General features: G+C 46.1%; 1 protein-coding gene across 4 annotated transcripts in view; it reads left to right on the forward strand.

The window, feature by feature from the left end:
- Positions 1–16,113, forward strand: part of FHOD3 (formin homology 2 domain containing 3) — a 297,727-nt gene that overhangs the window by 20,984 nt on the left and 260,630 nt on the right. For all 4 annotated transcript variants that reach the window (XM_029054069.1, XM_029054068.1, XM_029054071.1 and 1 more), the window contains exon 3: positions 15,792–15,856. In XM_029054069.1, the coding sequence (XP_028909902.1) occupies positions 15,792–15,856 (65 nt within the window). The remainder of the gene's footprint in view (positions 1–15,791; positions 15,857–16,113) is intronic.

Raw genomic sequence — 16,113 nt, forward strand, 5'->3', positions numbered from 1 at the left:
AAGGGAGAGGGAACCGGGAAGAAGAGGGCTTAATCGGGAAGGCCACTGGGAGGTGACGTGACCTCTCTCCGCCTCTGCCTCTTTCTCTTTCTCCTCACCTTCCCTTCCTCCCCCTCTCTAGAGAAGCAGTTTGGCTTAGTGGAAAGATCCCCGGCTTGGGAGTCGGAGGACGTGGGTTCTAATCCCGGCTGTGCCACTGGAATCCAGGTCCTTCTGATTCTCAGGTCTGTGCTCTATCCACTAGGCCACACTAATCCTCATGCTGCCACTAATCAGTTGTATTTATCGAGCGCTCATTGTGTGCAGAGCGCTGTACTCAGCGGTTGGGAGAGTAGAATTTAACGGAGTCAGTAGACACGTTCCCCGCGCAGAATGAGTTTGTATAGCTTACTGGTGCCTTGGATTTCTAGAGCAGCTGGTGATTCTTCCCTGGGGCTTTCACCACATCACCTACGTGCCCTACCGAACATCAGGTGTCAAGGCAGGGTCGCATCCAATGTGATCCTGGAACTCCGCCAGGCCACCAGCGCGGAAGCAATCTCAATCACATCACACCTTCCCTGGGTGGGACTGCGGAGCCCCGTAGATGCCACCAGGATACCCATACAACTGCTCCTTGACCGAGCTGAAAGGGGACACCGGTGAGATGCTTGAAAGACGCAGCAAGCGGGGTGTCATGGTGCTGCAGAGGGAGGAGGTGGCTGCAGAAGAGAGGGCAGTTTGGGGTAAATAGAGGCTTCAAGAGAAATGGAAACGGATGATGATGATGGTATTAAGCATTTACTATGGGTCAAGCACTGTTCTGAGCTCTGGAGTAGAGACAAGCTAGTCAGGTGGGATACAGTCCCTGTTCCACCTGGAGCTCACAGTCTCAATCCCCATTTTGCAGATGAGGTCACCGAGGCCCAGAGCAGTGAAGTGACTTGCCCAAGATCACTAGGTAGACAAGTGGCAGGGCTAGGATTAGAAGCCAGGTCCTTCTGACTCCCAGGCCTGTGCTCTACCTGCTAGGCCATGCAGAGACAGGCACTGTGGGTAACAAAAGAAAATCATTACTTGTTCAAAATGCAGGATGGTCATTTACACAACGCTCTTGTCTGCTTTCCCAGCCCACATCAGTGGAAACCTCGCCATCTCACATTATCTTGAAAGTGAAAGGATGCTGACATAGGAGAAGCGTGGCTTAGTGGAAAGAGCACGGGTTTGGGAGTCAGAGATCATGGGTTCTAATTCCAGTTCTACCGGTTATCAGCTGTGTGACTTTGGCCAAGTCATTCTACTTCTCTGTGCCTCAGTTGCCTCATCTGTAAAATGGGGATGAAGACTGTGAGCCCCACGTGGGACAACCTGATTACCTTGTATCTACCCCAGCGCTTAAAACAGTGCTAGGCACGGAGTAAGTGCCTAACAAATTCCTTTCTTCTTCTTCTTCTTGTTACCTGTTTCACTGTCACCAAAAATATGATATTGTGTGTGTGTCTATATTCTGTCACTCTAGACTGTAAGCTAATTGTAGGCAGGGAACGTATCTACTAGCTGTTATAATGTACTCTCCCAAATGCTTAGCATATTGCTCTGCACCCGGTAAGCACTCGATAAATTGATTGACCGACACTACTCAGAGGCAGGTATTATTGTGTTCATTTTACAGAAGAGGAAACTGAGGCCCGGAGGCGGGGTAAGTGACTCGTCCAAGATCACACAGCAGGGTCAGTGGTGAGGCTTGGAGCCACTCCTTCTCCCCCTCCCCCCCCCGCTGGTTTCGAACCATTCCTTGTGGTTTTGAACCATTCCTCGTAAGCCCCTAATTTGCTGGAGCTTTAAACTCAAATTAGCTCCTGGCTAGGAAAAGCCATCTGATTTGGGGTTAACGCTAGCTTGATGAAGCCAGAAGTGCACTCTCCTTCACTGAGCGGCCAGCGGTGGATTGCAGCCTCTGAGATGGGCGATCACGTCTCCTCCACCCTGGCCAAGCCTCCTCCTCCTCTAAGAAGCAGCGTGGCCTCTGGCCAGAGTCAGAGTGGGCCTAGTGGCCAGGCCCACCGTGGCCTGGGAGTCAGAAGGTCATGAGTTCTGATCCCGGTTTCATCACTTGTCTGCTGTGTGACCTTGGGCAATGCACTTCTCTGGGCCTCAGTTACCTCTTGTGTAAAGTGGGAATGAAGGTGGTGAGCCCCAGATGGGACAGGGACTAGGCCCCACCTGACATAGCTCTTAACAAATACCAACATTCATATTATCATTATTACTTCTTCCACCCCTGTGTTTCTGCCTGGTCACTTCCTAGAGCGTGGCTTAGTGGAAGAGCACAGGCTTGGGACTCGGAGGCCGTGGCTTCTAATCCCGGCTCTGCCACTCATCAGCTGTGTGACTTTGGGCAAGTCACTCAACTCCTCCATGCCTCAGTTACCTCATCGGTATAATGGGGTTAAGACTGTGAGCCCCACGTGGGACGATCTGATTTCCTTGTATCTACCCCAGCGCTTAGAACAGTTCTCAGCACATAGTAAGCGCTTAACAGATACCATCATTTTTATATCGAATGGGGTTTTGTAGGAGGCACCAATAGAATTTCTTCACAAGCCAGAGGTGGCGTCAGCAGTGGAATGCAGTGCTCACAAGCAAACAGAATGGCAGATGGCGGAAAAACTTTTTTTTAATGGTATTTATTAAGAATTAACAATGTACCAGGCACTGTACTAAGCCCTGGGGTAGATCCAAGTTGGAAACTGTCTTAATCCCCATTTTACAGTTGAGGGAACTGAGGCCCAGAGAAGTCAAGTGACTTGCTCGAGGTCACACACAGAAGACAAGTGATAGAGCCAGGATTAGAACCCAGATCCTCCAGCTCCCAAGTCTGTGCTCTATCCACTAATCCATGCTCCTTCAATATCTAATAATTATGGTATTTGTTAAGCGCTCCTTATGTGCCAGACCCTGTACTAAGCGCTGGGGTAGATACAGTTTGGTCATAGTCCTTGTACCACGTGGAGCTCACAGTCTTAATCCCCATTTTACAGGTGAGGTAACTGAGGCCCAGACAAGTGAAATGACTTGCCCGGAGTCTCACCGCAGACAAGTGGCAGACCCAGGATAAGAATTGATATCTATCACAGCACCTCGGGAGATCTGGTAAAATCTCATGGGTAGCTCTAATGGGTTCTTATTAGTCAGTCATATTTATTAAGCGCTTATGTGTAGAGCACTGTACTAAGCGCTGTGGAGAGCACAATACAACAATATCACAGACACAGTCCCTTCCCACAATGAGCTTGCAGTCTGGAGGGGGTGACAGGCATTAATATAAATAAATAAAATTAAAGATGCAGAAATAAGTGCTGTAAGGCTGGGTGGGGGTGTGACCAGCAGTGGGTTTGGGGGTAAAGCTTACTTTTAGGATTAGGGTTTGGAGGGTAGAGACCGTGAGCTCGTTGTGGGCAGGAATGTGTCTGTCTGTTGTTGTATTGTACTCTCCCAACCGATTAGTACAGTGCTTTGCACGCAGTACGTGCCCAATAAATGATTGAGTGAATGAATGAGTAGGATACCGGTTCATTTCAGGTATCCTGTGCTCTTCAGCTCGGTGAACTCCAACCATTTGTAAGAGACTGAGGGCGGAGGTGTTTGGTTGTCAGAAAAGTGTTGAAAGCCTACATTGTCCCAAGCAGGAAGAATTAACCAGGGGAGTGTAATGGGGGGGTGGGTAAAGTATGATTATTAAAAATAAAAGCCCACAAAAAAACTCTTGATGGCCTGAGCGGTGGATAGACTAGAATGGGAGAAGTCAAGCAGGGAGGGGCAGAATGTTTTTGCATCATTTGCTGTAATTAAAAAGATGAAATGAATGATGTTTCTCAACAGCTAAGAGGAAAAATAACAACTGATACCCCCCCCCCTTTTTTTTGGCTGGGAAGCCTTAAAGTACATCAGTAAATGTGTATCTTGTGGCTTGCATCATTTTGGAAGAGATGCTACTTCCTGCCAAAATATAAAAATAAATGAAGTCAATTTATGATAAACTGCCTGGACTTGTCTCTCCCTTGGTAGATTTTGACATAGTGTTTGCAACTAGATTTCCAAAGCAGTCAACCCTGCATACCCTTAGTCCATGTCTGCATTTTATAGAGTTTTACCCGCCTAATGCCAAGAATAAAAATGAAGGCCGGGAAAAAAAAAAGTCACCCGACTATTTTATTTCTTCTGGTATTTGTTAAGTGCTTGTTATGTGCCAGGCCCTCTATTGAGTGCTGGGATAGATACAGAATTATCAGTTTGGTCACATCCCACATGAGGCTCGAAGTCTTAACTCCCATTTAACAGATGAAGTTACTGAAGCACAGAGAGGCGAAGTGACATGCCTAGAGTTACACAGCAGACAAGTGGCATAGCCGGGATTAGAACTAGATTCTTCCGACTCCCATGCCCGTGCTCTATCCGCTAGGTCACGCGACTTCTCTAAAGCAGTTCAAGGTCTGGAATAATTGGTGGGGTTACAGGGCGTTGGAGAAGTAATGTTGGTCCGTGGAAGGAAGGGCAGCAAGGATGAATTTCAAGTGACTAAAATTGGCCCGAGTTTTTTCTCCCAAAGCGCTCTGTGGCACGAATGGGAGTGATCCAAGCCTAGGGGTTGGTGGTGCGAGATCAACGGAAGAACAGGGGATGAAGGAGTTGAGTTTGGTGAGCGGGGGGTTGTTGAGGGCGTGAATTTATTCATCGAGAGAAAGCTTTGGGTTAGCAGAATCCAAGTGAGGCAGGGTGGTGTGGGATAAGTAGAGAGGAACTAGAGATAGGTCCATGTGAGAGGAGGGGACAGTTTTGTGGAAAGAAGTATGGGAGATACAGCAAGTTAGGAGAGGGGGATTTTAACTCAAATCGTTCAGCAGGCTGAGTTGTCCCATCAAGATCCTCTGTGTAAGGTTTCCATTTCATTAATAATGATGGTATTTAATAATTATGGTATTTGTTAAGCGCTTACTACGTGTCAAGCACTGTTCTAAGTGCTGGGATAGATACAAACTAATCGGGTTGGACATAGTCCCTATCCCACGTGGGGCTCACCGTCTTAATCCTCATTTTACAGATGAGGGAGCGGAAGCCCAGAGAAGTGAAGCGACTTGTCCAAGGTCACAGAGGAGGCAAGTGGTGGAGCTGGGATTAGAACCCAGGTCCTTCTGACTCCCAGGCCCGTGCTCTATCCATTAGACCTCTCATGAGTCGTCCTTCCTCTACTGTAAGCATTTAATTCTGTGCTGTTGGAGCAATAGGGCAAATTATATCTTGGGAAATCCTAGTATGCTTCTAACCTCAACAGACCAACTCCTCTCCGAGTCAAAAATGATGGGGGTAGTTCAGGGACTCTGATTAAATGGAACTAGTTAATCCGTGGCCATGGCTGTGCAGAAAACCATATTAAGTGCTTGGGAAAGTACAACAGGATGAATTGACATGATCCCTGCCCTCAAGAAGCTTAAAGTCTAGCAAATATGAAACAAGAATCCGTGACCAGTGACAAGAAACTAACCCTGCTTGTGGATGTTAATTCAGAGTTTCTAATGGCCTGGTTGCCCAAGGGAGCCTGGTTTTTATATCTTCAACAAGGAGTCTCCTGCCATAATCCAGCGGGAAGGGGGAAGTAGCAGGGTATTCATTCAATTGTATTTATTGAGCACTTACTGTGTGTAGAGCACCGTATTAAGCGCTTGGAAAGTACAATTCAGCCACAGAGAGAGACAATCCCTGTCTACAACGGGCTTACAGTCTAGAAGGGGGGGAGAAGACCAGAAGGGGGGAGACAGAGCACGGGCCTGGGAATCAGAAGGCTCTGGGTTCTAATCCCAACTTGCCACTTGTCTGCAAGTCACTTCATTTCTCTGGGCCTCAGTTCCCTCAAGTGCAAATTAAGAATTAAGCCTGGGAGCCCCATGTGGGACAGGGATTGTGTCCAACCTGACTGCCTTCTCTATCCCCGGGTTAGAACAGTGCCTGATAAATAGTAAGCACTTATTAAATACCATGAAAAAAAAAAGGTGCTGCCTGGCGCACCTGGAGCTGGTTGGCTGAAGAGCTCAGGTGTTGCCCATTTAGACTTTAAATTGGCCATCTTTGCCCTCCATTTCAGGAAGGAGCTGAGGGGGGTGAGTACTGCAGTTGAAATTGATGGTCGGTGGCTTCTGAAAATGGTTTCCCTTGTCTACTATCAATGATTCCTTTTCCCAGTGCCTCCCTGCCAACCCAGGGAATGACCACAATTCAACAGTGGGATGCAGGAATTCTTGCAAGTCGGCAGTCTGCAAAAGAGGTGGGTCCAGACCAGGAGAGGTTGCTTACAAATGGATTCTGTGACTGCAGGGCCACAGCCAGTTTTGGCTTTTCCCGGACTGTTCACATTTAAGTGCTAGGATTGTAATTTTGGAGCAATTCAGGTGGTTTTAAGTGAAGTGGCGTGGCTTAGTGCCAAGAGCACCGGCCTGGAAATTAGAGGACCTACATTTGTTCGGTTGTATTGATTGAGCGCTTACTATGTGCAAGGCACTGTACTAAGTACTTGGGAGAGCCCAATATAACAAGAAACAGACACCGGGTTTTAATGTCACCTCCACCACTTCTCTGTGTGACCTTGTGAAATATATTTAACTCTTCTGTGCCTCACTTTCCTCTTCTGTAAAATGGGGATTCAGTCCCTGTTCTCCCTCCCATTTAGACCCTGAGCCCCATGATGATCTTGTATTTACCTCAGTGCTTGGTACATAGTAAGTGTTTTTTTGACAAGTAGTGGAGTGCTCTGCACATAGTAAGTGCTCAATCAGGGCCCTTGATAGATTGCCTGCTGTGTGACTTTGAGCCCAGACTTGGGAGTTCAGAGGTCATGGGTTCTAATCCCGGCTCTGCCACTTGCCTGCTTTGTGACTTGGGGCAAGTCACTTAACATCTCGGTGCCTCAGTTCCCTCATCTGCAAAATGGGGATTAAAACTGTGAGCCACATCGGTCAACCTGATGACCTCGTATCTACCCCGGCGCTTAGAACAGTGCTTGGCAAGGGCCTTCATTATTATTATTACGTCACTTCTCTACGTTCCCGTTTCCTCCTTGGTATTATGGGGTTTCCGTATCTGTTTCCCCTTCGATTAGAGTGTGAGCCCCATGTCTGACCTGATTATCTACCTCAATGCTTAGTACCGTGCTTGTCACATAATAAATGCCTAACAAATGCCACCATTATTGTACTCTCCCTAGAGCTTAATACAGTGCTCTGCACCCAGTAAATTCTCAAAAATACCACCGATTGATCAAATATTAGGCTAGGTTTAGTCCCTCTAGGACCATAAGCTTGTTATGGCCAGAGAAAGTGTCTCCTAATTGTGCTGTACTCTCTCAAGTGCTTGGTAGAGTACTCTGCACATAGTAAGCGCTAAATAAGTATGGCAGATTGATTCATATAAGTGAGGGCAGCCGGCATCCAGCTCCTTTAATCAGAGGTATGTATTGAGCGCTTACCAGGTCAGAGCACTGTACTGAGCACTGAGCGCTAGGGATCCTGGTGATGTTGTTGGATTTGGAATCCCGGGATAGATGAGCTGGGGGTCTTTCTCAGTCTTGGGCAGTGCTCGTGGTGTGGGTTTCTTATTACTTGTTGCCTTCTCTCTTTTTTAACGGTATTTAAGCATTTAATATGTGTTAAGTGTTATACTAAACACTGAGGTAAATCTCAGACTAAGTCCCTGACCCACATGGGGCTCCCAGTTTTAATCCTCATTTTACAGATGAGGCAACTGAGGCACAGAGAAGTGAAGTGACTTGTCTAAGGTCACCCAGCAGACAGGTGGCAGAATCGGGATTAGAACCCAGGTCCTCCTGACTCCAAGGCCTGTGCTCTAGCCACTAGTTCACGCTACTTTCTCTGTAACTTTGGTTGGCGTTTGCGACCACCCAGTTTCCCCTTGGGTTGAGTTTTATTTGGGATTTTCACGCAGCAGATAGGGGATGAGTGATGTGTCCTAGCTCGTTCTTGTTGAGAATGCAAACTATTCTTAGCAGTTGGGGTAATGATCGTGTTTAGCTTTTGGGGAAATGATGTGCTAAGTCCAGCTGGCTTTTGGCTATGGGTGTACCACGGTTCAAATTGGTCTCGAGGTACTACAAGGCACCTACATCGAGTGAAACACCATGTAGACTTTCAAAAGGATTCCCGGCTAGTGTTCCTAACATGAAGTAGTGTGCCATAGTGGATAGAGTATGGGCCTAGGAGTCGGGAGACCTGGGTTCTAATCCCGGCCCCGCCACTTGTCTGCTGTGTGACCTCGGGCAAGTCGCTTCACTTCTCTTTGCCTCATTTACCTTACCGACAAAATGGGGATTAAGACTGCGAGACCCCATCTGGGTCCAATCTGGCTTGTAGCTATTCCAGTGCTTAGTAGAGTGTCTGGACTTAACAAATGCCATTCAAAAAAAGGAAGATTCATTCATTCAATAGTATTTACTGAGCGCTTACTATGGGCAGAGCGCTGTACTAAGTGCTTGGAATGTACAAATCGGTAACAGATAGAGACGGTCCCTGCCCTTGGACGGGCTGACGGTCTCATCGGGGGAGACGTGACGGTCTCATCGGGGGAGACGTGATGGACTCGTTCACTCAGGTCTCTAAGATGATGACAGGGTTTCTGGAAAGGGTGTGGAGGCAGCGGAGGGTAGGAGAGGGGAATTTCAGAATGATATGGAACCATAGCCTTCTCACAGCAAGAGAGTGTCGGGCCCCATGAGTGTCGCTTTTCCCTGGGTGTAATTGAGCGTGGCACAGTGGATAGAGTATGGGCCTGGGAGTCAGAATGACCTAGGTTCTAATCACAGCTCTGTCACTGGTCTTCTGTGTGACCTTGGGCAAGTCACTTAACTCCTTAGTGCCTCAATTCCCTCATCTGTAAAATGAGGATTAAAATGTGAGCCTCATGCAGGACAGGGACCGCGTCCAGCCCAATTTGCTCATATCCATCCCAGTGCTTACTACAGGGCCTGGCACAAAATAAACACTTAACAACTACTGCTTCTTCTTTCTTTTTCTTTCTTCTTTCTTCTTCCTCTTAGTCTATTCTTCCTGTTCATCTAGTGTTCCTCTTCTAGTGTTCCTCTTCTTCGTCGAGTCTTCCTCCTCTTCCTTGTCTGTTCTTCTTCATCTATTCTTCTCCTCTTCTATCCTCCTCCTCCTCCTTTACTTCTCTTCTTCCATTTCTTTGGGGAAACCATTCCCGTGAAGTGTTCTCTCGGAGTCCGCAACGCGGATGAAATCCCAAGAGAAAACAGTGCAGTGGACAGAGTTGCCATAGAAACCCTTTAATAACAGAAAAAAAATCCCAGTTTTTTCCCGCGCTCTTGTAAACCATCCCAGCAAAGATCAGCTGGACATTTTTTGTCTCGTAAAGAGATGCTTCTATACAGACCACTTGAGACCATTTTCAATGAGGTTCTTGCTACCTCTTGGCTCAGAAGCCATGCAGTATTCTGACAATATTTGAGGAATGGTTACTCTCCCCACCTTCAAAGCCTTATTAAAAGCATATCTCCTCCAAGAGACCTTCCCCAACTAAGTCCTCATTTCCTCTTCTCCTTCGCCCTCTTGTGTCACCCTCGCACCTGGTTGGCCCCCTTTTATTCACCCCTCCCACAGGATCCATAAATCCTTTATTCATTTATAGCAATGTCTTCCCCAGACTGTAAGCTCATTGTGGTCAGGGAATGTGGCTGTTTACTGTTGTACTGTACTCTCCCAAGGGCTTAGTAAAGTGCTCTGCACACGGTAAGCGCTCAATAAATGCAATCGATCACCTCTGAGTCACTCTGCTGTGTTCATTCTCTCTTTCCCCCTCAGTCATTCGTCTCTGTGTTTCTCTCCCTGTCTCCCTGCCCTGCTGGCTCTTCTCTGTCATAAAATGTCACCCAGTCATTTTCAGTCAAGCCAAGTATGATTTGAAACAGACCGAATGATAATACAAAATTATCGCATCAGTGTCAAACCGCGGCGCAAAGTCACGGGGGAGCGTAAATGGCGGACTAGAGTCTGAGAGCAACTCGTATCTCTCTATCGAAACATCCTGTGGGTTTCTGTTATGCCTCTGACAGGGGCTCTTCAGTGCGGCCATATGGATTTATTAGTTTAGAAGAGGTTTGAGGGTGATAAAGCAAAGCTTTGCGAGAGCCCAAGGAGTGTATGATTTTGAAGGAAGTGAAGGACCACTATTGGGGAATCTGAAATGAACTCATTCCACTAGTGCCCCCTCGCCAACCAAAAAAAAAAAGTGATTTTGTAAGGTTGTTAATGGCCAAGTACATATTCCCTCCAGTGTCCCCTGGGTGCCAGGTAATTTGAAAGCAAGTCTTTCATGGTTGAATTTATCGGCCCATGAGATGGTAAACTTAACATCCAGGAATGTTTTGTCGGTTTCCTGACAGAGAATGAGGAAGTGCTTTCTGCAACATTCCTATCCGTGTGGAGGAGGGTCCTGGCTCAGTCCCTGGCTTCCTTTCTGCCCATCCTCTGCCTCTGCCTCCCCTTCCCCAGCCCAAGGGGCTCTACTGCAGACACAAGGCTGGGTCTCCATCACACTCTCTGTCTCCAGATATGTCTACCAGCCTGTTCCTGAGCCCGCACTATGCAATTTTAGCCCAGAATGACTTGTTGTTTATTTCTGAGGTGGGGCTTAGTGGCATCCTGGAGATGGAGATAATGTTGGCAACACGGGGAGGGGATGCTGAGTTTGTATAGTGTGACGTAAGACCGAAGGGGGAAATCTATACACTCTCAGAACCAAAAATAAGGTCACAGAACATGCATTATCATGAGTGTAATTTTATGAGTTAATATTGCCACATTTTTAGATATGCCCTCCATTTCTCTCAAACAAACTCCTTCCCTCTGAATGCTAGAGACAGGATATGCAGTGATCATGATGATAATTGTGATTTTTGCTAGAGAAAGCAGTATGTTTAGTGGAAAGAGCACGGGCCTGCAAGTCAGAAGGACCTGGGTTCTCATCCCACCTCCTCCACTTGTCTTTTGTGTGACCTTGGGCAAATCAGTTCACTTCTCTGGGCCTCAGTTCCCTCATCTGTATATATTATTGTTACCCTATTTATTTTGTTAATGAGGTTTGTATCTCCTTGATTCTATTTATCTTGATGATGTTTTGTTTTGTTTTGTTCTGTTTTGCTTTGCTGACTGTCTCACCCGTTTAGACTGTGAGCCCGTCATTGGGCAGGGATTGTCTTTGTTGCCGAATTGTACATTCCAAGCGCTTAGTACAGTGCTCTGCACATAGTAAGCGCTCAGTAAATACTATTGGATGAATGAATCTGTAAAATGAGGATTAAAACTGTGAGCCTTACTGTGGAACAGGGACTGATTGTCTTGTATCTACCCCAGCACTTAGAACAGTGCCTGGCATATAGTGAGCGCTTAACAAATACCATTATTACTGTTTTATATGAGCACTAAACTAAGCACTGGGCTAGATACAACACAGTTGGATCAGACACGGTACCACATGGATTTTGCAATTTAAATAGGAGGGAACAGGTATTTGATTGAATTCCCATTTTACACATGAGGAAACTGAAGCATAGAAAAGTTATGTGCCTTGCCCAAGGTCACACAGATTCTTTAAACCTCAAACTGTATATACATTTTCACTGCAACAGGCAGTACATCCTCCATAAAACCTCTGGGCAAAATCTTACCACATCTTGAAACATCCTGGAGATGAACGACGATAATTATGGCAGTTGTTAAGTGCTTATTTTGTGACAAGCATCGGGGTAGACACGAGTTAATCAGGTTGGACACAGTCCCTGTCCCACATGAAGTAGGAGGGAGTAGGATTTTTCGGAGGAGGTAACTGAGGCACGGAAAAGTTAAGTGACTTGCCCACAGTCGTACGGCAGATGGAATCAGGATTAGAACTTAGATCCTCCAACTCCCCAGACCCCTGTTCTTTCCTCTAGACCACACTGCTTCAAATTCCATCTCAGCTTGGACTCTAACAGAAGGGTTTAGTGGCTCTTTTGAGAGCTTTATTTGCTGAAACTGGGATTATTGTCTTATTTTATTCTCCTTCCCCATTCCCAACTCCGGCTTCTTCGCCAGCTCCACCTACAACTCTTTTTTTTAGTTTGTCCAATCCAAGGGTGTATTCCCCATAGTTGGTCTTTTATTTTTTCCCGAACTCTTAAATCACTTGTGCAACAACAAATGGGTAATGTGAATTGGATGTGTGTTGGGTCCAATCTAGTGGCTACTGAGAGTTATTTTACATAAGCTATCATAATAGTAATAGTGGTATTTCTTAAGCACTTATGTGATCTAAATGCCGAGGTAGATACATTGTCATCAGGTTGGACGCAGCCCCCGTCCAACACTGAGTTAACAGTCTCAGTTGGAGGGAGGGAAATTTAATCCCCAGTTTACAGATGAGGTAACTGAGGCCCAGAGAAGTAAAGTGACTTGCCCAAGCTCACCCAGCAGACAAGTGGCAGAGTCAGGATTAGAACCCAGGTCCTCTGACTCTCAGGCCTGTGTTCTTTCCATTAGGTCACGCCTAATGATTGTTGCCTCCTGCAAGATTACACTGTCTAATGAGTGCCTCTGGTTGAGAAGATAACCCTCTGTTTTTCCCAGCTAACTCGTAATCTCTCCCTCTGTTCCTGATACATCTCATCCCCCAGATTTCCCATTTATAGATCTCTAATGATTTTCCAGTCTATATCTCGCCCTGGGATCGAAACGTCTTTGGAGGCCCTGCTGTTTTCGCTTAGACTGAATAGCCTTTAACTTGCCTGATGTTAAGAACCCACCTGATGTCAAGAAAGGATCGTGTCCCCGCCGCGATCTTATCCGGGGGAATGCCGCCTTGTCTTCCCGGCTACTTGTGTTCCTTTTCGTCTTTTTACAAAGAAGGCACATCTTGTCCTTTGCCTGTTTCGTACAGTGGGAGCTGCTCACAAATATTGCCAAAAAACCTTACCTTAAAGCCAGCGTGTAAAATGCTGAGGGATTGCAAAGTCAGCAAGCAGCCTTTGAGTGCTCTGGTAACCGACACTTTTGAAGGCCGTAATACCTTTATTGTATTTTCTGAAGTGGAGAAAGGGGACTGGGGAATAATTCAGGAAAGACTTGGTCTCTTACAGAATAATTAGCTACAGTCTCTAAAGTGGCAGAGCGAAAGCAGTGTGACCTAGTGGATAGAGCACAGGTCTGAGAGTCAGAGGACCTAGGAATCTAATTCCTTCTTCACCACTTGCCTGCTGTGTGACCTTGGGCAAGTCATTTAACTTCTCTGGGTCTCAGTCCTCTGGTCTGTAAAGTCATTATGGGGGGGAAACGTGCCTGCAAATTCTGTTATTGTACTTTCCCAGTTGCTTAGTATAGTGCTATGTGCCTAGTAAGTGCTCAATAAATACCATTGATTGAGTGATTAGGTACACTGCTCGACACATAGTAAGCGCTTAACAAATACCAACATTATTAGTACCTCATCTGTAAAATGGAGATGAAGATTGTGAGCCACATGTGGGACGTGGACTGCTCCCAACCTGTTTATCTTGCATCTACTCCAGTGCTTAATACAGTGCCTGGCACATCCTTAGAGTGTAATAAGTACCATTTTTTTCAAAAAAAGGCATGATTCAGCATCAGAACGCCTTTTGAGGAGAGGTTTGCCTGCTGCCTTCCATGACTACGTTCATTACACGCTCTTCTATCTAAAATGATTTTAAAAAAATCCTTGTTTACTGGTGTGTGGGGAATTTGGACGTTAGGGCGGTGTCCTAGGCGTTCAGGTGTCATGTCGAGGACCCGCGGCTGCTATTGGCAGAAGAGATTACCACCGCCCCCACTTGCTTTGAAGGTGATGATCCGACAGTCTTTTTCAGTGTTTTTTGTTCTCGTTGGTTTTCTCTGGGAACCCTTGCAAGCCCGTCAGGTCAAAGAACGGGCATTGGCTGGTGGCCCGGTGCCAAGGCTGGCCGACCACTCTGTGTTTTTGTTTAGCGGAGGAAAATGGTTTCAAGCTCACGGGAGCATTAAGTCCTCAAAGCCCCACCAAGCTGGATGGGTTTTCCCACCATTTATTCTGAATTTTATTCAGCCCCCAGGATTTGGACAAATATTTGTATGTAAACATTTTTCCAACTCTGCCAACCTCTTCTGTCAATGCCGACCACGGAAGCTGTCCTCTGTCCAACGGTTTTGATGCCTAGAGCATTTTTTATTTCTTTTTGCCAGAGGGAACCCATGTGATATTTCTTCTCTGTAATGAGTAACTATAATCCCACACAGGATGCACTGTGCCTCATCCCCCCTTGAAGGAACTTGATTTCAGGGAGGATTCGGGTTCAGGTCAACATCGGGCTTGGAGCTCAGAGCCGCAAAATAATTTTATCCAAACAGGTTAAGTATGTGTTTCTTAGAGAAGCCTCATGGCCTAGTGGAAAACGCTTAGTACAGAGCTCCGTGCTACAGTAAATACTGATGATGAAAGAGCATGGGCTTGGGAGCCAGAGGACCTGGGCTCTAATCCCAGCTCCACCACTCGTCTGGTTTGTGACCTTGGGAAAGTCATTTAACTTCTCTTTGCCTCAGTTCCCTCATCTGAAAGGTGAGGCTTCAATAACCTGTTCTCCCTTCTCTTTAGGCTGTGAGCCCCATATGGGACCTGGTTATCTTGTATTTACCTCAGCTCTTGGTACACAGGAAGCACTTAACAAATAACCCTATTTTTATTATTATTTCTAATGGCTTAATGTTTATCAGGAAAAAAAAAAATGGTTTCTTCTTCCTAGCAAACTTTGTGAGAAAGTTGGTCCCCTTTCCTCTTCAAGTCATATAAAAATGGGGACTGAATTTTAGTTCCTGGAAAGTACAACCCTGTGAAGTGATTATATTTGAGACTTTACTCTGGCCAGAGCCCTGAACTAAATACTTAGAAGAGTATAACTCTACTGTTGAATAGACGAGGAGTTTGCAGCCTAGTCGGGGAGGCAGACGCTAAAATAAATCACTGATTGGGGGAAGTGACAGCTCAGAGATGTCAACAATAGTGCTCTGAGTAGAGCACTGGGGTGAAATCTAACCATTTAGCAGGTGGGGATTCAAGTTCATAGGCGATATGGAAATATTAAAGTTTAGTAGAGGTGGAGGCATCTTGGTCTAGTGGAAAGAGCAGGGGCCTGAGCGGCAGACTCTGCCACTTGTCTGCTGTGTTATCTTGGGCAAGTGGCTTCATTTTTCTGGGCCTCAGTTACCTCATCGACCCATTGGGGATTCAATAACCATTGTATGTTCATATCTGTTATTTATTTATGTTAATGTCTTTCTCCCCCTCTAGACTGTAAGCTCGTTGTGAGCAGAGAATGTGTCTATTATTATAGTATATCTTCAATCGTATTTGAGCGCTTACTGTGTGCAGAGCACCGTACTAAGCGTTTACCCTCCCAAGCGCTTAGTACAGTGCTTTGCACAGTGTAAGCACTCAACGAATACGATCGAGTGAATGAATGTTCTCCCTCCTACTTACACTGTGAGCCCCATGGGGAGCCTGATTATCCTGTATCGATCTTAGATCTTAGTACAGTGCTTGGCATATAGTAAGGGCTTTACAGATACAATTATTACCACAATTATGACTCTCAGAAATTAGCCCTCAGTGGTTGTCCTTGGTTCCTAGTAACTAGGGTTTCTTAAGCATGGTACACATCTCTCTGCCATTAAAGATTTTGGTTACTCACACTGCTTTTGCTCTTTCTTTAGCAGGAGCAAGAAGCAAAGTATAATCCTGAGGACCCAGCTCTCAGTGAGAGTTCACTCCTGTATTGGTGAGTAAAATTCCCCACGTCTACAGATGGTGACAAAGGAAATGGCATTCTTGGTACTTGATTCATTGACTTTTAAAATTGGGTGCATAAGCAGCGCTTCCAAGAGCAAAACGGAAATATCTTGCACGTCTCTTTTGTTCTGTCTCAGTTTCCTCTTGGTTGAAACATCAAAAAAAACTAAGGAAAAAACAGACCTGTCTTAGGGAAGATCCAAAAAGAACTTGGAGCACAATTTAGCTGTGTTCTCTCTCAGTCTG

This window comes from Ornithorhynchus anatinus, chromosome X3 (genome assembly GCF_004115215.2).
Source record: "Ornithorhynchus anatinus isolate Pmale09 chromosome X3, mOrnAna1.pri.v4, whole genome shotgun sequence".
Taxonomy (NCBI): Eukaryota; Metazoa; Chordata; class Mammalia; order Monotremata; family Ornithorhynchidae; genus Ornithorhynchus; species Ornithorhynchus anatinus.